The 25,560-nt window shown below is 48.7% G+C and overlaps 1 protein-coding gene across 1 annotated transcript in view; it reads right to left on the bottom strand.

The window, feature by feature from the left end:
- LOC149427666 (thyroid receptor-interacting protein 11-like) overlaps positions 1-23,127 on the bottom strand; it is a gene marked incomplete at its 3' end in the record, with an annotated part of 40,212 nt that extends 17,085 nt beyond the window's left edge. The window contains 5 exon segments of the mRNA XM_089667801.1: positions 180-248; positions 3,615-3,881; positions 19,018-19,128; positions 19,207-19,277; positions 22,805-23,127. Coding sequence (XP_089523927.1) covers positions 180-248; positions 3,615-3,881; positions 19,018-19,128; positions 19,207-19,277; positions 22,805-22,940 — 654 coding nt within the window.
- Between the last annotated feature and the right edge of the window lie 2,433 nt (positions 23,128-25,560).

Raw genomic sequence — 25,560 nt, 5'->3', positions numbered from 1 at the left:
CACAGTGCCCCCAGCTAAAAAGGTCAGTGATGGCTTGTTTTAACTGGTTTGGCCCACCAATAAAAGTGGAGCTTTGCAGTATATATTGCAGTATTTCTGTGTCCATTTCATTTCACAATCAGAACAGTATTTGAACAATGTCACAGCCTTGTACAACACATAAGAGCTGCCTCTTGTACCTTGACAGTGTTCTGTAACATTCCATTCTCCTTTGAGTCAGGACTCTGCGTGCCTTGAGACTTTGTTACCTAAAATGAAAAGAAAAATGTACCTCGATGAGAACAATTCAGGAAAAACAAACTGATGCTCATGTGCGCTGTACAGTAATGGCCAAAAATCTTGTCCTCCCCCCTGTTTTTCTGTCAGATAATGTGCCACTTCGCTCAGAAAATTGTTGCAATTACAAACGTTTCGACATTCTCAAGTTTATTGCTTTTACTTGTATTAGTATAACCAAAAAAAGAAAAAAAAAAAAAAAAAAGGAGAAACAAAAAACCAAATCTAACACATTCCATGCAAAACCCCAAAAATGGATTGGACACAATTATTGGCACCCTCAATGTAATATTTGGTAGCACACCCTTGGATAAAAACTGAAATCAATGGCTTCCTGTCACCATCAATGAGTTTCTTCCACCTCTCTACTGGAATTTTGGAGCGCTCTTCTCTCACCAACTGCTCCAGGTCTCTCAGATTGGAAGGGTTCCTTTTCCCAACTGCTGTTCTGAGATCTCTCTACAGGAGCTCTATGGGATGGAGATCTGGACATTTCTGGGGGCTTTTTGACGTGTGCTTTGGATCATTGTCCTGCTGGAAGACCCATGACCTGGGTCAGCAATGGGGTCCTTCTGGTCTCCTCCCATATTTGTGTGTCAGCAGTGGGGTCCTCCTGGGTCTCCTCCCATATTTCTGTGTCAGCAGTGGGGTCCTCCTGGGTCTCCTCCCATATTTCTGTGTCAGCAGTGGGGTCCTCCTGGGTCTCCTCCCATATTTCTCTGTCAGCAATGGGGTCCTCCTGGGTCTCCTCCCATATTTATGTGTCAGCAGTGGGGTCCTCCTGGGTCTCCTCCCATATTTATGTGTCAGCAGTGGGGTCCTCCTGGGTCTCCTCCCATATTTATGTGTCAGCAGTGGGGTCCTCCTGGGTCTCCTCCCATATTTATGTGTCAGCAGTGGGGTCCTCCTGGGTCTCCTCCCATATTTCTGTGTCAGCAGTGGGGTCCTCCTGGGTCTCCTCCCATATTTCTGTGTCAGCAGTGGGGTCCTCCGGGTCTCCTCCCATATTTATGTGTCAGCAGTGGGGTCCTCCTGGGTCTCCTCCCATATTTATGTGTCAGCAGTGGGGTCCTCCTGGGTCTCCTCCCATATTTATGTGTCAGCAGTGGGGTCCTCCTGGGTCTCCTCCCATATTTCTGTGTCAGCAGTGGGGTCCTCCTGGTCTCCTCCCATATTTCTCTGTCAGCAATGGGGTCCTCCTGGGTCTCCTACCATATTTATGTGTCAGCAGTGGGGTCCTCCTGGGTCTCCTCCCATATTTCTGTGTCAGCAGTGGGGTCCTCCTGGGTCTCCTCCCATATTTATGTGTCATCAGTGGGTTCCTCCTGGGTCTCCTCCCATATTTCTGTGTCAGCAGTGGGGTCCTCCTGGGTCTCCTCCCATATTTCTGTGTCAGCAGTGGGGTCCTCCTGGGTCTCCTCCCATATTTCTGTGTCAGCAGTGGGGTCCTCCTGGGTCTCCTACCATAGCGTCCCTTTTCACTCCGATGGCGACGTATAGTGTGAGTGGACACCGTTGTACCCTGCGCCTGAAGGTCAGCTTGAATTTGTCTGGAAGTTGCTTGAGGTTCCTTGACAGTCCTTTGTTGCAATCTTTGATCAATTTTTCTCTTTTGTCCACGTCCAGAGAGATCAGCTACAGTGCCATGGGCTGTAAAGCTCTTGACAATGTTGCACACAGTGGACACAGGAACATTAGGATCTCTGGAGATAGACTTGTCTCCTTGAGATTGTCCATGCTTTTAAACAATTTTTGTTCTCAGATCCTCAGACAATTCTTTGCTGCTCTCTCTCTTCTCCATGCGGCACACAGAGACACACAACAGAAAGGTGGAATCCATTTTTTTACCATTTTAACTGGTTGCCGGTGTGATTTCTATATTGTCATCATCTGGTCATGGATACGGGGGAGTTTAACGACAAATTACAGGAGCATCACAAACTTGGAATGCTATTATTTATTACCATTTTGGGAAAGTGCCAATAATTTTCTCTAGTCCATTTTTGGGGTTTTGCCTGGAATGTATCAGATTTGGCTTTTTCGTTTCTCCACTTTTTTTATGTCATACCGATACAAACTAAAGAAATAAACACTGTGACGGGAGTCACTTTGTGTGGGGGGCCCATGGAACCAAGCACACTTTGGAGAGGTGAGGAGACCCCTGTCTCAGCTCCCCATATCCCTCTTATGTGTAATCACCCTGTGCCTGTTAGGGGTACAGGGTGATCTGTCCTAATATTGGGGTGGGGGGTTGTTGATTGTTTATCTCATGTGGTTGCATCCCATTATACTATTGTGTGTCTTGCTTGGGAGCAAACTATTATGGGATGTATGTGTCTACAGTTGCAAGAAAAAGTATGTGAACCCCTTGGGATTACGTGGAGTTTGGCATGAATTGGGCATAAAATGTGCTCTGAACGTCATCTAAGTCACAACAATAGAAGAACACAGTCTGCTGAACATAATACTACACAAACATTAGATGTTGCCATGGTTTAATTGCACATAACATGTAAGCATTCACAGCGCAGGGAGGAAAAAGTATGTGAACCTTTGGACTTAATAACTGGTTGACCCTCCTTTGGCAGCAATAAACTCAACCAAACGTTTCCTGTAGTAGCATTCCAAGTTTGTGATGCTCCTGTAATTTGTCGTTAAACTCCCCCGTATCCATGACCAGGTGATGACAATATGGATGTTCAGAACACATTTTATGCCCAATTCATGCAAAACTCCACGTAATCCCACGGGGTTCACATACTTTTTCTTGTATGTGTATTAGCTTAGTGGGGGAGGGTGTCTCCAGCAGCCCTCCCTCCTGATGGGATTGTCTGCTGGTGTGAAGTTTGAATACCTGTGTGTCTCGTTACTAAATGTAGATTGCCCCGCAATGTCATTATGCAGGGAGGGGGGATTGCACCCTGAGTGTATATATCTTGTATCTGTGTTCAAATAAACTAGTCTACTTCTGGATTACTTCAAAATTGGTGTCCTCTATGGTCAGCTGTGGTGTCTGTGGTTGGTGTTCGGACGGGGAAGCGGTATTCTAGCGGAAGTACCCAAGTGCAGTCTGGGTCAGTTCCGTAACAAACAGGAGAATGCTAAAACATTTATAACTGCAAGAAGTTTCTGGGCAAAGTGGTGCGTTATCTGACAGAAATGCAGGGGAGCCAATATTTTTGGCCATGACTGCATGCGCCATCCTGAAGCAGTAAATGCTCTGTGGTACAGACCGATTGAAGTCACTGATAAGGAATGAGCAAAAGAACAAGAAAAACTTTTCACTCTACGCAAAAAGTTTTCTATTGCACACAATGAGATCAGATCAAGCGTCTCACCTGGGCCACGTGCTTCCAGTGGGTCACCTCTGCCTGCAGCCTGGCCACTTCACTGGAGAGGTTGTTGATTTCCTGCTGAGACCAGATGACGTCACTAAAGTCCATGTCGTCCCCCTGGAAGCTGGAGGAGGGAGGCGGGATACTGGACATGAAGGCCGGAGAGTCGGCTGCTTGAAGAGTGATGCTAGACAGCTGCGCTGAGACCTGCGACTTCTGTACTTCATCCTGCAGCGAGTTCAGCTTGGCTTTCAGATGACTTACTTCCACCTGAATATGAATAACAAACTCTTATGAATCCAGTCTACTGGGCTGTGGGCAAGCTGAACACATCAGAGCAAGCCTTGGTAATCTACACGCATGTGAAATTCCTCTAAAGATTATTATTATTATACAGGATTTATGGCGCCAACACTTTGCTCAGAGATTTACAATATAACGGGAGACAATACAGCAACAATACAGTTCAATACAAGAGGGATAGGAGGACCCTGATCCTGGGAGCTTACAATCTAGGAGGGAGGGGCTAGTGGTACAAAAGGTAGTAACTGTGGGGGATGGACTGGTAGGAGGAATAGAAGATTCCATTATTAGCTGAGGGCAGGATAGGCTTCCCTGAAGAGAGAGGTTTTCAGAGATCGCCTAAAAGTGAGCAGAGTAGGCGATAGTCTGATAAATTGGGATAGAGAGTTCCAGAGGATTGGGGAAGTCCTGGAGAAGAGCATGGGAGGAGGAGACAAGGGAGCTAAAGAGTAGGAGGTCATGCGAGGAGCGGAGAGGACGGTTTGGGTGATATTTGGAGACAAGATTGGTGATGTAATTTGGGGCGGAGTTATAAATGGCTTTATATGTTATTGTTAATGTTTTGAACTTTATTCGTTAGGCGATGGGAAGCCAGTGGAGGGATTGGCAGAGAGGGGTGCTGGACACTGAGTGGAGGCCAGTGGAGGGATTGGCAGAGAGGGGTGCTGGACACTGAGTGGAGGCCAGTGCAGGGATTGGCAGAGAGGGGTGGAGGACACTGAGTGGAGGCCAGTGGAGGGAGTGGCAGAGAGAGGTGCTAGACACTGAGTGGAGGCCAGTGGAGGGATTGGCAGAGAGGGGTGCTGGACACTGAGTGGAGGCCAGTGCAGGGATTGGCAGAGAGGGGTGGAGGACACTGAGTGGAGGCCAGTGGAGGGAGTGGCAGAGAGAGGTGCTGGACACTGAATGGAGGCCAGTGGAGGGAGTGGCAGAGAGGGGTGGAGGACACTGAGTGGAGGCCAGTGGAGGGAGTGGCAGAGAGGGGTGGAGGACACTGAGTGGAGGCCAGTGGAGGGATTGGCAGAGAGGGGTAGTGGACACTGATTGGAAGCCAGTGGAGGGATTCGCAGAGAGGGGTGGTGGACACTGAGTGGAGGCCAGTGGAGGGATTGGCAGAGAGGGGTGGAGGACACTGATTGGAGGCCAGTGGAGGGATTGGCAGAGAGGGGTGCTGGACACTGAGTGGAGGCCAGTGCAGGGATTGGCAGAGAGGGGTGGAGGACACTGAGTGGAGGCCAGTGGAGGGAGTGGCAGAGAGAGGTGCTAGACACTGAGTGGAGGCCAGTGGAGGGATTGGCAGAGAGGGGTGCTGGACACTGAGTGGAGGCCAGTGCAGGGATTGGCAGAGAGGGGTGGAGGACACTGAGTGGAGGCCAGTGGAGGGAGTGGCAGAGAGAGGTGCTGGACACTGAATGGAGGCCAGTGGAGGGAGTGGCAGAGAGGGGTGGAGGACACTGAGTGGAGGCCAGTGGAGGGAGTGGCAGAGAGGGGTGGAGGACACTGAGTGGAGGCCAGTGGAGGGATTGGCAGAGAGGGGTAGTGGACACTGATTGGAAGCCAGTGGAGGGATTCGCAGAGAGGGGTGGTGGACACTGAGTGGAGGCCAGTGGAGGGATTGGCAGAGAGGGGTGGAGGACACTGATTGGAGGCCAGTGGAGGGATTGGCAGAGAGGGGTGGTGGACACTGAGTGGAGGCCAGTGGAGGGATTGGCAGAGAGGGGTGGAGGACACTGATTGGAGGCCAGTGGAGGGATTGGCAGAGAGGGGTGGTGGACACTGAGTGAAGGCCAGTGGAGGGATTGGCAGAGAGGGGTGGCAGATACAGAACGATTAGTAAGGTGGATGAGTCTGGCAGCAGCATTCATGATAGACTGAAGAGGGGATAGACTGCGATGATGTCGGCCAATGAGGAGGGAGTTACAACAGTCAAGGCGAGAGATAACAAGGGAGTGACAAGTTGCTTAGTGGTTTCCGAGGTTAGGAACGGACGTATCTTGGAGATGTTGCGGAGGTGAAGTCTACAAGAGTTGGACAGTGATTGGATTTGGGGCTGAAAGGACAGATGGGAGTCTAGGATGACACCTAGTACCCCGGCATGAGGGGAGGGACTGATGGTTGTGTTAGTGATCTTGATGGAGAAGTCGGGGGGGGGGGGGGCACGGGCTGGAGGGAAGAGTAAGAACTCGGTTTTCGAAAGATTGAGTTTGAGGAAGTGGAGTGACATCCATGCCGATATGTCACTTAGTAGGTTAGACTACAAGGGCGGGTCTAGGCAACAAGCCAGTTAGTGAATGGATAATGCTATCCCATCCAAGTGTGCTGAAATCACTAAAAAGGCTCTATTCAGTAATGCCAGGTCTCAAGGATAAGGATCTTTATTTTAGCCATGTTACAGGAATTCCACAGAACAAGTATACTTATCCTGGAGGGTTAGCTCCATGAATTGAGCCTTCACCCCTTGGTGACAGAGTAATGTTAATGCCTGAACACAATTTTTCAACTTTGAAATGTCTTAGTAAAAACTGTACATATCACTGCAACTGCTTTGAGTATCCAGGTGAATTATACCGTGATTTTTTTTTTTCCAAGATAAACGGGTCAATTCACTAAGAGTTAAATAACGCTTTAAAAAGGCAGTAAAGTAACGTATGAAGACACAATTGTGCAAATTCAATTCACTAAGAATTTAGCAGGTAAATAACGACTGCGGTAAAATATCGTTATTGCGGTAATTGCCACATATTTTCATGCAGTCATTTATCACACAGTAGCTGGTTGTTAAGGAGGCCGGCCACCGCTTCCTTAACAACGAATGACTCATCAGCTGTCAGCAGGTTCCTCGCTGACAGCTGAATGTAAACAAAGTATGCTGGCAATTAAAAATTATGAAAAAAAAGAAAAACTGTTTGCCCCCCATCATATATATGGTCAGGTCTGGTATGAATTTTATAGAAAACCCCATACAGCAATAATCTTTTTTTTTTGTATTATATAATGGATCCTGTATGTATACAATGTATTATAGAATGGATCCTGTATGTATACAATGTATTATAGAATGGATCCTGTGTGTATACAATGTATTATATAATGTATCCTGTATGTATACAATGTATTATATAATCTATCCTGTATGTATTGTCATGGAAATTTTGTATTGTTGGTCGAACTTTAAATGTGTCATATATTCGTGTTATTCATATGTCTCTCGTGTGGCTTAATTAAAGCTCTGAAGGCTGCAATTGGGCCATGCGCATGTACAATGTATGTATTACAGTACTCAGCTTGGTAATGGATGAGATGGCAGATCTGCGCTTATAGACCGGCGTGTATACCACCACGGCATTCCATGCGAATGCTGCTGTCAGTAGACCGTGGGCCTGTATCCACATATCAGCAGCATGGTACCACGTGGGCTTCATAACGCAAGGCGCAAGCGGTGTGAACTCCACGTGTAGGCTTATGCATATCTTACAACCCATTACTAATCTGAACTGTATCTGGGATGGATGTGTTTTAATAAAGATCGTATCGGGCCCATCCAGGTACAGACTGATATTTTTAGGGAGATGCTTGTGCAGAGAATTTTGCATACCAATAGAAGCTAGTAGGACAGGAAATATGACCTCAGATGGCTCATAGGGGGGAAGGGGAGGAAGTCTGCTGACCTCAGAAGACTCATGGGGGAGGACCAGTGATAGATAATAGCAAAGGCTATGCTCCAATTGGAATGTACATCCTCTGTATAGGCAATCCCCATTGTATTGTTCGGTGGGAGGGATTGACTTTATTCATGTGGGGGGCATGTGTGTATTCTTAATAAAACAGAGAGCTGAGCCTAAAGCCGGCCCTTATGTGGATTGCAACCAGCCTTAGAGTGTCGTGTGATCATTCTAGGGTAACGGAGCTCCAATCACCCACAAATTCAACAGAACCAAAGTATTTGGATGGGCAGGAATCGTGTAGTTTGGCTGCAGTCGTGGTAAGCGAGATTCGCACAGCTTTATGGGGGATTTCTGCGCATCCAACTGCGAGTACTCACGGTAAGGAGAAATTCGTTAAAGTGAATTTCCAAGACAGTTTGGCGAGCCTGGTGGATACTAACGCGTATTATTGCATAGCTAACAAAGAACGGGGGGGAAATGAACTATCATGAACTAGCAAAAAGTATGCCGGCACATTTCAGGTCTCTCTGCCATTAAGAGGATCGCTTTTTGCGTGTTCGTGTGGCTGATTTCGCTCTCTGTTAGCTAACAAGAAATACCGCTTAACAAGGACCTCGTTTTTTGTCCTAAACTCTTGATTTGTGGGTGAAAGACGAGGGTTTGTCTCTGCGGAGAGCAGCAGAGGGGTGGGTTTTGGTTGGCTGGATTTGGTCAAGTTTAAAAATCTTCCAACCAAAAATTAAACGGGTATATGTTTTAGTGGGTAAAAGTTGTTGCATAGTGTTAGGTAAGTATTTGTGGGCTGTAGGTACTGTGGTGATTGCTTTACCCCCCTCCACGTGAGGTAATTATTACAGTGCTGAAAGGCTTAGGTTAATTGTTAACTGTTGTAAGATCTGTGTTATGTGGTCTGTACAATGTTTTGTGGTACTACTGCTCCCAGCAAGCATGCAGCAGGGGGTCCTTTCTGTTACATGTGCATGTTAGTGTGATATGTTGGTGTTTTATGTCCGTTCTGTGATTGTGCCCAAATTGTGTTGTATGTGTACTTCATATTGTTGTGTAATTGTCCAGTGTATGTTCTGTCTAAAAGTCTGTTTTATGTAAGAGGCAATTTTGAGGCTAGAGTCTGCCGTGTGTTTCCCTGTGGGGGGTCATTCTAGTGTTACCATGTGCTCCCCTGTGGGGGGTCATTTTCTTGACTAAACCACATGGACTCCTTTTGTTTGGTGGCCATTTTGTTGGCTACCAAATGTGCAGTAATCTCTATGCAATGTGCATGAAGTTTCCTATATGCATTTGACCCATATTGTGTTTTTAATCCAAATTTTTTACAGTTTCATTTGTTTGCTTTTAGCTTTAAATTTGCGTATTGCCAGCCAATTTAAAGTGTATTAAGCGAGTTTTCCCTTCACGTGTTCCACATTTAATGAGCGCAGTGAAGTCTGGGTTTTTGCACATAGATTTCTTGTATAGTGATTATGTTTTTCTTGTGTTTTTCCTGTTAAAAGTAGTTCCTTATTGTAAAGCGGGTTTGTTTTAAGCTGCTGTGTCGCGTGTTTCACGTCCAGCAGACTTTTTGTGTAAACGGTTCTAGGTGGTTGCAGTAAAGATTGCGTGTATAACGTGGATCGTTTAGCGGTGCTGATAGGAGTGATTTTTGCGTCAGCAACAAGGTTACTTTTGGCGCAGTTTTTCGGTTTACCTCTGTGTAATTGTTTTACTGTGAAACGTCCCGTGTTTTTCATAAGGATCCACTTTGTCCTTTTTAACAGTTTTTCAGGTTGAAAAAGGGTTTTTCTGTGTGTATTAGGAAAGTTTTTTTCTTTACACAAATTTCCTAAAGGTCAGTTAGCAGGTTTCTGCCCAACCAGTGACCCGGAAGTAACATCCAAGAACCCCTCTTTTTGTTTTGACTTGTGTTAGCTACTGTGTGCAGGGAGAGAAAAGCCACTTTCATCATTGTGCGGTGTGGCCTGCCAAACACAGTGGGTGATGAGAACCACATAAATTACGCTGTGTGAGTGGGCGGTTCAGGGAAGTGTAACACTTAGCCTGGTCACCACAAACACTTCGGGTGGTCAGGATCACACAAATTGCGCTGTGGGAGTGGGAGGTGTGCTCTCAGTCTGACCGCCACTTGATGCGCTTCGGGTGATCGATAAGTATCACATAAATTACGCTGTGCTGGGAAAGTGGTGGAATCAGGCCTCTCGGTAGGATCCCACCGAGTGCTCCAGGGGGTAAACAGGTACCCGGACGCGGGATATATACCAGTGACTAGTCACGATGGGCAGTAGTCAGTCCATGAAGAGAGAGGGGGAACCAGCCCTCTTCAGGGTAAGGACAGCTGCACAACTGATGAAGGTGAGTTTGGGGGGGAAGTCTACAGAACCCCTCAAAAGGTGGAATAAATGGTCGAAGGGTACCAGATGGGAAATTCCCCGGGAAGGTACATTTGACGCATGGAGGTGGGAAAAATTCATCTCTGAATTTGAACCACGGATGCAGGCGTCAGAACTAGAGATCGCACAGCTATGGCTTCACAGGTCAATCCGATTAGGGAAGCAGGGCATACATAAACTGGTGTCTGTCCGGAAGAACCAGGTGATGTATACCTGGCCTCCAGAGGGAATAAAACAGGAGGATCCAGTGTCAGAGGTGGAAGAAGCTCCTTTCAGGGCTGACTCTACTAAGGCAGGCAGGATCAGGGTCTGCTGGGGTTCCCCAACAACCAACAGTGGCTGAGATAAGTATAACTGCACCTGTCTCTTCTGTTAGTGACGTCACTCTTGATGTACCTTCCGTGTCTTCTGTCTCTATGCCTCAGCCTCTGCCTCTACCTCTCCCTTCTCCCTGCTTCACCCCAGCTCCTTCTGTTTCCAACTATGAAGCCTACTCAACAACCGATTTGCAGACTATCTGTGAATCAAGGGGAATAGATACCCGGTTAAAAAACAGGGCGGATTGCATCAAAGCGCTACGAACCACTGATCAGACCCCTGCCCCCCAGCTATACCCTGATCTGAGGGACCTCAAACCTGAAGGTGCAGTAAGCGAGGTGGTTAATCTAAGCCCACCGATGATGCTGGGCCAGCCCTTGCACTCTTCCCGGACCGAGGCCTATCCAGTCAGGGTGCAGCAATTTGAAGGTCCTCCCAATGCACAGGGGGAACGGACTTTAGGGGAACGGGTAGTTTGGCATGTCCCCTTCACCCCGGCAGAGATCCGCACTATTCTGGCTGAGCTCCCGGACTATCGAGTCAATCCGAGAGGATTTGCTCGAATGTTTGGACAAAACCAGTTCAGCTATGGTATGAGCGGGTCAGATTGTGCACAGATCCTACGGGCAAAGGTGGGCATGGAAGTGGCCAGTACAGTGATTGCAGGGTGCTCTATAACCACGCATGAGGAGATGACTTCAGGGGGCAAAGAGTTCTGTACACAGCTAAAGGCAAAGCTTCCAGAAATGTATGGTGCTACCTCTACTACGGACATGATGAAGCTCACCCAGGGTCCTAATGAGGAAAGCGCCTGCTTCTGGCGCCGTCTCAAGCAGACGGCACTGGATGCGGATCTGGAAGTTGGACCTGATGCTCCAACTGAAGGGGTAAAGGTGACCGCGACGCACATTCTGTTGCGGGCCAAATTTTTGGAAGGCATCGATACTAAAATTCGGGAAAGGCTGGTTCTGGCCCGACCCGAATATAATGAGATGTCTATCCCTGCTATCCTTTCCACTCTTGCGGCAATAGAGAGGGAAATGGATAGAAGAAAACAAGACAAGGCCAAAGTTCTTATGTCCCAGACCCCACACGAAAAACCAAGGGATCTGGGTCACAGGAAGGATAGGCCCCCACCCAGGTGCTTCCAGTGCCACCAAACGGGGCACATGAGGAGGAGCTGTCCCCAATTACCTAAAGGTCGGTGGCAGTTCATTCCTGATGAGTCCTCCGCCCCTATGACCACCATGGTAAGTAACTCCTATGAATTCTCATAGGAAGTTGACAAATCGGTGTCGGCCCAGATCCATCTTTTTCTAGAGGAATTAAAATATCCCCTCCCTTGCCTCACTGACACCGGTGCAGCAAGAACGGTCCTGCGAAAACAGGACATCCAAGGCAAGGTACCCCTCTCAGGGGAAAGCCCTCCTAACCCCTACTAACCTCACTATCAAACGATGCACTATTCTTAACCCAGCTTCTCTTCTTCCTGTGTCGGAAGATGAGAAGGGGGGGGAGGACAGCAATGACAGTGCTGAATTTTGCAACACGACTAACAATACTAACACCTCTTCTGCTAACATGTCTTCTTTGTCCACTACTAATCTCTCTTCCAAAGGACACGACTGCATTTCTTTGGTGGAACTGGAGTCAGCGGCGACACACCCCATATCACCCCGAGAGTAGCGGAAAGGTTGAACGTCTTCCGATACCCAAAAACCTTGGCCTGAGTGTCTCCCCATTGCCCCCTATTCCATCCGGAATGCCCCTCGGCAACCACATGGGCTGTCACCCTACGAGGTGTTGTTTGGGGGACCTCCCAAAACAGGGTTGTACTTTCCTCAACAGTTGTTGTCTTTGCATTCACAGCTTACAGGTTATGTGCAATCTCTGCAACGGGAGCTGCAGAAGATACACCATCGGGTTCGCGAATCGCTCCCCGATCCAAATACAATAACAGGTGTTCTTTCTATTGAGCCAGGTGATTGGGTCGTCCTAAAGAAACATCAAAGAACCGGACTCGAGCCACGGTTCACCGGACCATACCAAGTCCAGCTGACGACACCTACCTCACTCAAGCTCGAGGGACGAGACAACTGGGTGCACGCAAGCCACTGCAAGAAGCTTCTCAGCTACACCAGAGAATGAGGGGTGTCATTTTCCTTTTTCTTTTTGTTTGTATGTCATACATGTGTGTGAACGGAGGAAAAGACGGCAGATACCCCAACCTTTTATTTAAAATGCACCTACGTTTAGCCAGAACCGCCAACAAAACCAACTGTTGGGTATGCTCTAAGCCCCCACCCAGTCATCACATGTCCGCAATGGCCGCTGTTCATGCCCTATATGACATCCGCGTCGGCATGAAAAAGCAAGGGACCCCTGGTCAGCCCCCACGTAGACATTTATCGGTAGAACTTAATGACACATTTTTAGCAGGTAACATCAGTTTCAGCACCAATATTAGCTCTAGCTCCTGTAGGGCCCTCACCAGTCCATTATGGGTAACTGGGCAGCTAGGCAGCCCTCAGGTGTGCTTTAACATCAGCTTTGGCACAGGTAACAAGTTTGTTGGGACTACCACCTGTGAGGGAGGTATAACTGTCAATCTGACTAACCAGACTTCCCTTCTGAGTAACCACACTGACCGACCAGACCACGTGTGTTGGAAGGACGGATGTGATGTGCAGACTGAGGGAGCAATCCCCCAGTCTGTGCAACTGTTGCTCAGTGCCAGAGGCCGAACGAGGAACTCTTCCTGCTCTGCTCTGACAGGTCCATACTATTTTCTGTGTGGTTCGGCAGCCTATAGAACATTCCCCCAGAACGCGAAAGGTTCGTGTGCCCTCATAAAGCTAGTCCCCGCATCCTATGTAGTGATGGACCATGAAGAGTTGATGGTCCACAAGAAGGTAAGGATGGCAGGGAGAGTTCGCAGGGAACTGTTCTCTGAGGGCGACCAGGCATGGGCTTGGTTCCCCTCATGGACAGGATGGGGAATAGAACTTATGAAGCGCCTGAACAATTTTTCTGTCATCGTGGATAGTATGTTTAACGAGACCGTAGAGGCTGTCAGAGAAATTGCCCAAGAACAACGGCAGATGGGAATTTTAGTGCTTCAGGAGAAGATGGCCCTTGATTATCTTTTAGCCGCCAAAGGGGGGTTCTGTGAGTTCATCGGAGAGGATTGTTGTACTTGGATAGAAGACACCGATGACAAGGTCCAGGCCCATATGGACAAAGTTAGTGAACTACAGGGAAAAGCTAGAGCTATAGCTAGTGAGGGTTGGAATCCGTTCAAGGGTTTGGGAGGATTGGGAGATTTCCTGTTCTCCATCGGATCTTGGTTGAAGGAAGTGGGAGTGTATATCCTGATGCTTCTCTTTTTCATCTGCCTTTTATATGCCGCGGTGAGATGTTCCTGTTGCCTCATCGACCGTGTAAGCCAAGCTCGGGCAGACGACCACATCTCCATGCCCGCTCCTGGGATCCCACTCCAACCACTGATCGGGGGAAGACCTCACCAACCAACCACCTTCTCTACAGATTACGTCCTGGCTTCCCTCTAATTTATCTCTCTGAAGACCACATTCTCCAAGACCTTCAAGCAAGCTTCAAGCCTCATCATTGTTTGTGTCTGCGATTTGGAAAACTGTCTGGGTCGAGACCAGCCTTGTGTGGCCCCGTCTGCAGGGGCAATTTGAGAATCTATTGCTGGATCTCCCCAGACCACCGTGGGATCACAAGCTTTATTCATACCACAAGTCTGTTTGTGGTTTTTGCAAGAGCCTTCCTGTAGTGAAGGTTCCAACGCTCTTGAGGATCATCGCTTCAATCAAGCCTGTTTGCGTCGAGTCTGCGTCGGGTCTTGTTGTTTCAGGTACCCCGTGGAGCTTTATTCTCAAGGACAACTACAGGAACTCTTTGAAGTTTGAGACTACACCCATCAAGCTGAAGAAGATCAAGAAGGGACACGAGGAGAATATGATAAAACAGGAGGGAATGTCATGGAAATTTTGTATTGTTGGTCGAACTTTAAATGTGTCATATATTCGTGTTATTCATATGTCTCTCGTGTGGCTTAATTAAAGCTCTGAAGGCTGCAATTGGGCCATGCGCATGTACAATGTATGTATTACAGTACTCAGCTTGGTAATGGATGAGATGGCAGATCTGCGCTTATAGACCGGCGTGTATACCACCACGGCATTCCATGCGAATGCTGCTGTCAGTAGACCGTGGGCCTGTATCCACATATCAGCAGCATGGTACCACGTGGGCTTCATAACGCAAGGCGCAAGCGGTGTGAACTCCACGTGTAGGCTTATGCATATCTTACAACCCATTACTAATCTGAACTGTATCTGGGATGGATGTGTTTTAATAAAGATCGTATCGGGCCCATCCAGGTACAGACTGATATTTTTAGGGAGATGCTTGTGCAGAGAATTTTGCATACCAATAGAAGCTAGTAGGACAGGAAATATGACCTCAGATGGCTCATAGGGGGGAAGGGGAGGAAGTCTGCTGACCTCAGAAGACTCATGGGGGAGGACCAGTGATAGATAATAGCAAAGGCTATGCTCCAATTGGAATGTACATCCTCTGTATAGGCAATCCCCATTGTATTGTTCGGTGGGAGGGATTGACTTTATTCATGTGGGGGGCATGTGTGTATTCTTAATAAAACAGAGAGCTGAGCCTAAAGCCGGCCCTTATGTGGATTGCAACCAGCCTTAGAGTGTCGTGTGATCATTCTAGGGTAACGGAGCTCCAATCACCCACAAATTCAACAGAACCAAAGTATTTGGATGGGCAGGAATCGTGTAGTTTGGCTGCAGTCGTGGTAAGCGAGATTCGCACAGCTTTATGGGGGATTTCTGCGCATCCAACTGCGAGTACTCACGGTAAGGAGAAATTCGTTAAAGTGAATTTCCAAGACAGTATACAATGTATTATAGAATGAATCCTGTATGTATACAATGTATTATATAATGGATCCTGTATGTATACAATGTATTATAGAATGGATCCTGTATGTATACAATGTATTATAGAATGGATCCTGTATGTATACAATGTATTATAGAATGGATCCTGTATGTATACAATGTATTATATAATGTATCCGGTATGTATACAATGTATTATATAATGTATCCGGTATGTATACAATGTATTATATAATATATCCTGTATGTATACAATGTATTATATAATGGATCCTGTATGTATACAATGTATTATATAATGGATCCTGTATGTATACAATGTATTATAGAATGTATCCTGTATGTATACAATGTATTATAGAATGGATCCTGTGTGTATACAATGTATTATATAATATATCCTGTATGTATACAATGTAATATATAATATATCCTGTATGTATACAATGTATTATATAATGGATCCTGTATGTATACAATGTATTATAGAATGTATCATGTGTGTATACAATGTATTATAGAATATATCCTGTATGTATACAATGTATTATAGAATATATCCTGTATGTATACAATGTATTATATAATGTGCCTGCATGTATACAATGTATTATAGAATGTATCCTGTATGTATACAATGTATTATAGAATGGATCCTATATGTATACAATGTATTATATAATGGATCCTGTATGTCTACAATGTATTGTATAATATATCCTGTGTGTATACAATGTATTATAGAATGGATCCTGTATGTATACAATGTATTATAGAATGGATCCTGTATGTATACAATTTATTATATAATGTATCCTGTATGTATACAATGTATTATATAATATATCCTGTATGTATACAATGTATTATATAATGTATCCTGTGTGTATACAATGTATTATATAATATATCCTGTATGTATACAATGTATTAATAAAAAACAAGATACTCACATAAACACAAAGTATGAGTATGTGAGCATTGTTGATTTTACATGGTCTCTTCGCAGATATGTATTTAGATCTCACCACTCCTGAGGAAGTGAATGTTGTTCACAAAACACGTTGAAAGTATTCCTTGATTGCTGCAAAATTATCTATGTCCCAAAATGCAATACATATTGATGTTTACATGTTCTATTTTTCTTGACTACCTGGCTATTTGTATTTTTTCTTATATTTAGAAGTAATAAAAGATGTGATTTTTTTTTTTTTAAAAACATATGTGGTATTCACTTTTATGGTGCAACTCACCAAAAGTCCCACGGACATCATTTGTATGATGAAGACAGAAGTCTGTTCTGCAGTAAAGTAAACCTGCCTACTCACAGTCATTGCATGTTTCTTCTGCTACAAAGCGCCTGCCTGCTCACAGTTTTGTTTTTTTAAACTGAGACTTTAGTTTCGCTTTGAGTCCAGTAAACACAGATCTAAATTTCATGAGTTCATCTGCCAGACAAAGCAAAGCCCATGGAAGAGATTCTTGTTGACATTGAATTTAATTAGATGCTGCAGGCTGTGTAGACACAGGCAAAAATCTTCCAAATAGAAGAAAGAAGTTTTTGTTGTTGGCAGAACAAACATGCAAAGACTCAGATAAGTATCTGAAGGTGTGAGGAGTGCATAGCAAAGGGCCACACTTTTTTTTTTTTTGTACCATAATGCATTAACTATATCCGGTCTCCCCGGACCCCACATTCACTATATCCGCTCTCCCCGGACCCCACATTCACTATATCCGCTCTCCCCGGACCCGGCATTCACTATATCCACTCTCCCCGGACCCGGCATTCACTATATCCGCTCTCCCCGGACCCCGCATTCGCTATATCCGCTCTCCCCGGACCCCGCATTCGCTATATCCGCTCTCCCCGGACCCCGCATTCACTATATCCGCTCTCCCCGGACCCCGCATTCACTATATCTGGTCTCCCCGGACCCCGCATTCACTATATCCGCTCTCCCCAGACCCCGCATTCACTATATCCGCTCTCCCCGGACCCCGCATTCACTATATTCGCTCTCCCCGGACCCGGCATTCACTATATCCGGTCTCCCCGGACCCCGCATTCACTATATCCGGTCTCCCCGGACCCGGCATTCGCTATATCCGGTCTCCCCGGACCCCGCATTCACTGTATCAACTCTCCCCGGACCCCGCATTCGCTATATCCGCTCTCCCCGGACCCGGCATTCACTATATCCGGTCTCCCCGGACCCCGCATTCACTATATCCGGTCTCCCCGGACCCCGCATTCACTATATCCGCTCTCCCCGGACCCCGCATTTACTATATCCGCTCTCCCCGGACCCCGCATTCACTATATCCGCTCTCCCCGGACCCGGCATTCACTATATCCGGTCTCCCCGGACCCCGCATTCACTGTATCCGCTCTCCCCGGACCCCGCATTCACTATATCCGCTCTCCCCGGACCCTGCATTCACTATATCCGCTCTCCCCGGACCCCGCATTCACTATACACGCTCTCCCCGGACCCCGCATTCACTATATCCGCTCTCCCCGGACCCCGCATTCACTATATCCGCTCTCCCCGGACCCGGCATTCACTATATCCGCTCTCCCCGGACCCCGCATTCACTATATCCGCTCTATCCCAGACCCCGCATTCACTATATCCGCTCTCCCCGGACCCCGCATTCCCTATATCCGCTCTCCCCGGACCCCGCATTCCCTATATCCGCTCTCCCCGGACCCCGCATTCTCTATATCCGCTCTCCCCAGACCCCGCATTCCCTATATCCGCTCTCCCCGGACCCCGCACTCACTATATCCGCTCTCCCCGGACCCCGCATTCACTATATTAACTCTCCACGGACCCCCCATTCACTATATCTGGTCTCCCACAATACACACAACATGGAAAAGCAATTATTTTAGTAAATATAAACTGCTAAATATCTTTTCTCATCAGCAGTATACAGCAGTCTTGTGACTTCTATCAGAGCACTGGTTAAAGCTTGTAGGAGGAGTTTTCATTCTGCTCTAAGAGGATGCAGAACCCCTGACCTCTGTCTGGACAGTGCTGATTGGCACCTGTGCTGGTCACATGCACTCTCCAAGGAAAAAAAAAAACCTCTATAGCAATACACACCAAACTGAACATGTGTAGAATGACTCCACACAGTATGCCTCATCAGGAGATATGAGGGGGACACTGGAAGCGGAGAATCAGAGAAGACAGGATCAAACATCCTTTTTACACAATGCAGAGGATTACCCCCTTAGGTCCCACAGTGAGTATAACAAGCATGTTTTAGTGCATCTACAGACTGATTGTACTGTGGGGGGTTTAGTGACACTTTAATGTAAATAAAAAAAATAAAAAAAAATAAAAAAAGTTTTCCCTTTAGAACCACTAAAAAAAAAAATAAATAAAAATGTAAAAAAGGTACTTTTGTGCAATTGTATAATAGCGGCAGAAACGGGGAGCGGAGCCAGAATCTGGAAAGAAACTTGGGCGCTCGCTCTGAAATCTTCTTTGCAATGGATAATGAGCTCTGCCAGCACAGACAGGGTTAATTGTCAGCACACAACTCTCTAGCCTTCTCTGAGTAGCACTTCGGTTTTGCCAAATTCAGGAAAGCGCAACTAAATACACAATCGGTCATCTTTCCATATAGCTATACTATGTGAAGAACAAATAACAAAACATAACGAAGGCGTTCTCCTAATCTGGCTGCGAAAACGGAAATCTACTGTAAGACGCGAGTTATCGGGATCTAGAATGGCGCAGGCTCCGACCTCTTTTTGCTGCAGCCGGGTTCTGTAGTCGGCGCTCTGCTGCTTCACTTGTAGCTCGGCCGCTTCCAGCTTCTCTTCCAGCTCCGTACACAGCTTCTTCATCCGCTCATTCTGTACAGGAGACACGACCGGCGTCAGGAACATGTGATCGATGACATCATCCGACATCAAAGACGTGACATCACTCACCTCTGACCTCTGCATAGCCTGGAGGCTCTCAATGTCTCTGAACTTGGATAATTGTCCCTCGCCGCCGACTTCTGCAACAAAACACACCGAGAGTCACAACACAGACACTGGAAGGGGAGGATCAGAGAAGACAGGATCAAACAACTACGGGAAGAGTGGAAGGAAGGACGGGAGACACTGAATATTGAAGAGCGCTGGACTAAGGAAGGTTCAAAGCGGTATTAGACCCAAAACCAACAAGGTCATACATTACAGCTTCCCAATCATTAGATGTGGCAGCTGCATTAGTTTTCTTTTTTTTAGGCTTTTTTCCCCTCTGTTTTCCCCTGGTGATCTGGCCAGTAACACACCTCCTGTACTAGAGCGCCCCCCACTTACTCTGGATGAAGGAGCACAGGGGGGCACCTTAGATTGGCAGCATTGTCAGTCTAGGGGGAGGGGAGTGTTAGATGAACTAGCAGATTTAAATACACCAACAAATTGAAGCCAAACTCCATCTCACTTTATAATTCGTTACTGCAAACAGTTTTGTCACCTCCCTCCTCCAGCAGTATATAGGGGGGGGGGGTCTCACCTGTCTCCTTCCCCCTCCTGCAGTGTATATGGGGGGGACGGGTGGTATATATGGGGGAGGGGTCTCTCCTGTCTCCTCCAGCAGTATATATGGGGGGTTCTCACCTGTCTCCTCCCCCCTTCAGCAGTGTATATGGGGGGAGGGGTGGTATATATGGGGGAGGGGTCTCACCTGTCTCCTCCCTCCTCCAGCAGTATATATTGGGGGGGTCTCACCTGTCTCCTCCCTCCTCCAGCAGTAAATATACAGTATCTCCCAGAAGTGAGTCCCCTCCCCCTCACATTTGTGTAAATATTTGATTCTCTCTTTTCATGTGACAACACTGAAGAAATGACACTTTGCTACAATGTGACGTAGTCAGTGTACAGTTTGTATAACATGGAAATTTGCTGTCCCTTCAAAATAACTCAACACTCTGCCATTAATGTCTAAACCGCTGGCAACAAAAGTGACTCCACCCCTAAGTGACAAGGTCCAAATTGGGCCCAATGAGCCATTTTCCCTCCCCGGGGTCATGTGACTCGTTGGTGTTACAAGGTCTCAGGTGTGAATGGGGAGCGGGGGGGGGTTACATTTGGTGTTATCGCTCTCACTCTCTCATACTGGTCACTGGAAGTTCAACATGGCACCTCATGGCAAAGAACTCTGAGGATCTGAAATAAAGAATTGTTGCTCTACATAAAGATGGCCGAGGCTATAAGAAGATTGCCGAGACCCTGAAACTGAGCTGCAGCACGGCGGCCAAGACCATACAGCGGTGTAACAGGACAGGTTCCACTCAGAACAGGCCTCGCCATGGTCCACCAAAGAAGTTGAGTGCACGTGCTCAGCGTCATATCCAGAGGTTGTCTTTGGGAAATAGACGTATGAGTGCTGCCAGCATTGCTGCAGAGGGTGAAGGGGTGGGGGGGTCAGCCTGTCAGTGGGGCCAGCATTGCTGCAGAGGGTGAAGGGGTGGGGGGTCAGCCTGTCAGTGGGGCCAGCATTGCTGCAGAGGGTGAAGGGGTGGGGGGGTCAGCCTGTCAGTGCTCAGACCATACGCCGCACACTGCATCACATTGGTCTGCATGGCTGTCATCCCACAAGGAAGCCTCTTCTAAAGATGATGCACAAGAAAGCCGCAAACAGTTTGCTGAAGACAAGCAGACTAAGGACATGGATTACTGGAACCATCCTGTGGTCTGATGACACCAACATCAACTGATTGGGTTCAGATGGTGTCACACGCGTGTGGCGGCAACCAGGTGAGGAGTACAAAGACAAGTGTGTCTTGCCTACAGTCAAGCATGGTGGTGGGAGTGTCATGGTCTGGGGCCCCATGGTGGTGGGAGTGTCATGGTCTGGGGCCCCATGGTGGTGGGAGTGTCATGGTCTGGGGCCCCATGGTGGTGGGAGTGTCATGGTCTGGGGCCCCATGGTGGTGGGAGTGTCATGGTCTGGGGCCCCATGGTGGTGGGAGTGTCATGGTCTGGGGCCCCATGGTGGTGGGAGTGTCATGGTCTGGGGCCCCATGGTGGTGGGAGTGTCATGGTCTAGGGGCTGCATGAGTGCTGCCGGCACTGGGGGGCTACAGTTCATTGAGGGAACCATGAATGCCAACATGTACTGTGACATACTGAAGCAGAGCATGATCCCCTCCCTTCAGAGACTGGGCCGCAGGGCAATATTCCAACATAACGACCCCAAACACACCTCAAAGATCACCATTGCCTTGCTAAAGAAGCTGAGGGTGAAGGTGATGGACTGGCCAAGCATGTCTCCAGACCTGAACCCTATTGAGCATCTGTGGGGCCTCCTCAAACGGAAGGTGGAGGAGCACAAGGTCTCTAACATCCACCAGCTCCGTGATGACGTCATGGAGGAGTGGAAGAGGACTCCAGTGGTAACCTGTGAAGCTCTGGTGACCTCCATGCCCAAGAGGGTTAAGGCAGTGCTGGAAAATAATGGCGGCCACACAAAATATTGACACTTTGGGCCCAATTTGGACCTTGTCACTTAGGGGTGGAGTCACTTTTGTTGTCAGCGGTTTAGACATTAATGGCGGTGTGTTGAGTTATTTTGAGGGGACAGCAAATTTACATGTTATACAAGCTGTACACTGACTACGTCACATTGTAGCAAAGTGTCATTTCTTCAGTGTTGTCACATGAAAAGATAGAATCAAATATTTACAAAAATGTGAGGGGGGGGGGGGGACGACGACGACTCACTTCTGGGAGATATTGTATATGAGGAAGGGGAGGTATATATGGGGGAGGGGTCTCACCTGTCTCCCCCCCAGCATTTTATATGGGGGAGGGGAGGTATATATTGGGGGAGGGGTCTCACCTGTCTCCTCCCCTCTCCAGCAGTATATATGGGGGGAGGGGAAGTATATGTTGGGGCAGGAGTTAAATATTTTGAAGGAAGGGTGGTATATGTTGGGGGAGGGGTATCATCTGTCTCCTCCCCCAGCAGTATATATTGGGGAGGTATATATGGGCGGTAGGGGTCTCACCTGTCTCCTCCCCTCTCCAGCAGTATACATGGGGGAGGGGTCTCACCTGTCTCCTCCCCCCAGCAGTGTGCATGAGGGAGGGGTCTCACCTGTCTCCTCCCCCTCCAGCAGTGTACATAGGGTGGGGTAGGGGGTCTCACCTGTCTCCCCCCTCTCCAGCAGTATATATGGGAGAGGGGCGGTATGTTGAGGGAGGGGGTCTCACCTGTCTCCTCCCGCCTCCAGCAGTATATATGGTGTGGGGGAGGGGTCTCAGCTGTCTCCTCCCCCCTCCAGCAGCATGGGGTGGGGGAGGGGTCTCCCACTCCAGCAGTGCATATGGGGGAGGGGTCTCAGCTATCTCCTCCCCCCTCCAGCAGTATATATGGGGTGGGGGAGGGGTCTCACCTGTCTCCTCCCCCTCCAGCAGTATATCTGGGGTGGGGGAGGGGTCTCACCTGTCTCCTCCCCCTCCAGCAGTATATATGGGGTGGGGTCTCAGATGTCTCCTCCCCCTCCAGCAGCATGGGGTGAGGGAGGGATCTCACCTGTCTCCTCGGCCCCCTCCAGCAGCATGTCTTTGGTGAAGCTGGAGATATGTCCGGTCAGGGAGGACAGGCTCCCCCCCACCTGACCCAGAGATTGGCCCAGGCCGGAGCCCAGCCCCCCCAGCCAGGAAGACATGTCTGGAGGTCTCCCGGGGAGGGTGCACAGCTAGGCGGGCAGAGCCCTCAGGAAAGTCCAAGGCTTCAACAGGACGCCCCGGGGCCAGCAGGCCTCATATCCCGGCGCGGCTCTCCCCGGTCTCCGCTCACTTCCCGGACACCGAGCCGCTCTCCGCCAACTCGACGGCTGCCATGACACTCTCCTCTCTATGGTGGCACCGGAGTGACGTGTCCGCAGCGCACTGTATGCCGGGACGGCGCGAGGTCCTCCAAGGGCGGAGCCGGGGAACAGACACGTGGTCGAGGATGACAGCTGAGCAATAACAATTTCACGTGACAACCGGCTTCTTAAAGGGGATCTGACACCGATTAGCTGACACTCCCACACTGACCCTGAACATGACTGGGGAGTCACCTCCTCCCCCCAAAACCTGTCCGGGGTCGCCCCCCCCCCATCGCCTGTCCGGGGTCGCCTCCCCCCCCCCCCATCTCCTGTCCGGGGTCGCCTCCCCCCCCCCCCATCTCCTGTCCGGGGTCGCCTCCCCCCCCCCCCATCTCCTGTCCGGGGTCGCCTCCCCCCCCCCCCCCATCTCCTGTCCGGGGTCGCCTCCCCCCCCCCCCCCATCTCCTGTCCGGGGTCGCCTCCCCCCCCCCCCCCCCATCTCCTGTCCGGGGTCGCCTCCCCCCCCCCCCCATCGCCTGACCGGGGTCGCCTCCCCCATCGCCTGACCGGGGTCGCCTGCATCTCCAGGAATGTCTTCACCGTCATGTCTGACCCCAGACGGAGGGGGGCGGGGTATCAGTAGTCGAACAGAACTGCTCCTCTAAGCACAGAGTATTTTCTCTGCCACTTGCTGTTCAATCTTGCTCCAGCAGGGTGTGCTAGAGAGCTATCATTCCATGTTATGGGTGTTTGATAACCTATCCTGTGTTCTCCTAACTGTGGCCTGCAGGTCACATCTATTCCGCTACAAGATTTTATATCTTGATTGTTTTGAGGGTTCAGATCAGTTGGCTTCTGACCTTGATGTAAGGAAGGACGCTGATGGAACGCTGATGTAAATGGTCTGATGGGACAATTGATGTAACGGGGCACTGCGAGGACAATGTAAGGGGGGGGGGGGAGGGGATTCTGATGGGGATAATCCATGTAAGAGGGCACTTTGATTTGGACAACCAATATAAGGGGACTCCTGATTTAAGGGGGCACTCGGATGACAACTAATGTAAGAGAGGCCTCTGATGGGGACACCTGGCGCAAGGGAACACACTGACGGGGACTCAAACGTAAGAGGAGACTCAGATCCTTGCTTCCCTTCGTCTCCAAACTCCTTGAACGCCTGGTCTACAACCAACCAAGTAACCACCTCATTAAAAATAATCTTGATTCCCTTCATTCTGGATTTTGCCCATAACACTCCACAGGAACTTCTCTCCTAAAACTCACAAACAGGCAAAAACCAATGGACACTATTCTGTACTCCTACTTCTGGACCCTTCAGCTGCCTTTGATATGGTTGGTCACCCCCTCCTCAAAAAAATAAAAACTTGACTCCCTTGATCTCTGTGACTGTGCTCTTCCTTGGTTCTCCTACCTATCCCACCGCACCTTCAGTGTCACAATTCTACTTCCTCCTCTTCCTTTCTCCATGGGGGTCTCCCAAAGTTCTCTTCTTTGACCACTCCAAATCTCGATCTACACCTCCTCCCTGGGTCAGCTGATAGCCTCCCATGGCTTCCAATACCATTTCTATGCTGATGACATCCAAATCTATCTCTCTACCCCTCAGCTCACCCCATCAGTCTCCTCCCAGATCACTGATTTACTGACGGACATAGACTGGATGTCACACCATTTCCTCATACGCAATCTATCCAAAACTGACTTCATAATATTTCTTCCCCCAACGTGCCTCTTCCTCTGACTTCTCTGTCAAGATCAATGGCTCAACTATCAGTCCACCCTCCCTCACCCGGGTGCTGGGTGTAATCATGGACTCTGAAATGTCCATTGGGACCCACATCCAATCCCTGTCCAAATCATGCCACCTCAACCTTCGCAACATCTCCAGAATACGCCCCTTCCTAACTAATGACACCACAAAGCTCCTAATTCACTCCCTGGTCATCTCTCAGCTCGACTACGGCAACTCCTTCCTCATTGGCTGACCTTTACATAGTCTTCCCCCTTTACAGTCCATCATGAATGCTGCTGCCAGACTCCTCCACCTTACCAGTCATTCCATGTCTGCCACCCCTCTCTGCCAATCCCTCCACTGGCTTCCATTCAGTGTCCTCCATCCCTCTCTGCCAATCCCTCCACTGGCCTCCATCCCTCCCTGCCAATCCCTCCACTGGCTTCCATTGTGTCCTCCATCCCTCTCTGCCAATCCCTCCACTGGCCTCCATCCCTCTCTGCCAATTCCTCCACTGGCCTCCATCCCTCTCTGCCAATTCCTCCACTGGCTTCCATCCCTCTCTGCCAATCCCTCCACTGGCCTCCATCCTTCTCTGCCAATCCCTCCACTGGCTTCCATTCCGTGTCCTCCATCTCTCTCTGCCAAACCCTCCACTGGCTTCCATTCAGTGTCCTCCATCCCTCTGTGCCAAACCCTCCACTGGCTTCCATTCAGTGTCCT

The sequence above is a fragment of the Staurois parvus genome, unplaced genomic scaffold (assembly GCF_062004578.1).
Source record: "Staurois parvus isolate SC_StPar_1 unplaced genomic scaffold, SC_StPar_1.0 ptg003594l, whole genome shotgun sequence".
Taxonomy (NCBI): domain Eukaryota; kingdom Metazoa; phylum Chordata; class Amphibia; order Anura; family Ranidae; genus Staurois; species Staurois parvus.
The sequence above is the reverse complement of the archived record's forward strand: the minus strand, read 5'-3'. Positions and strand labels throughout refer to the sequence as shown.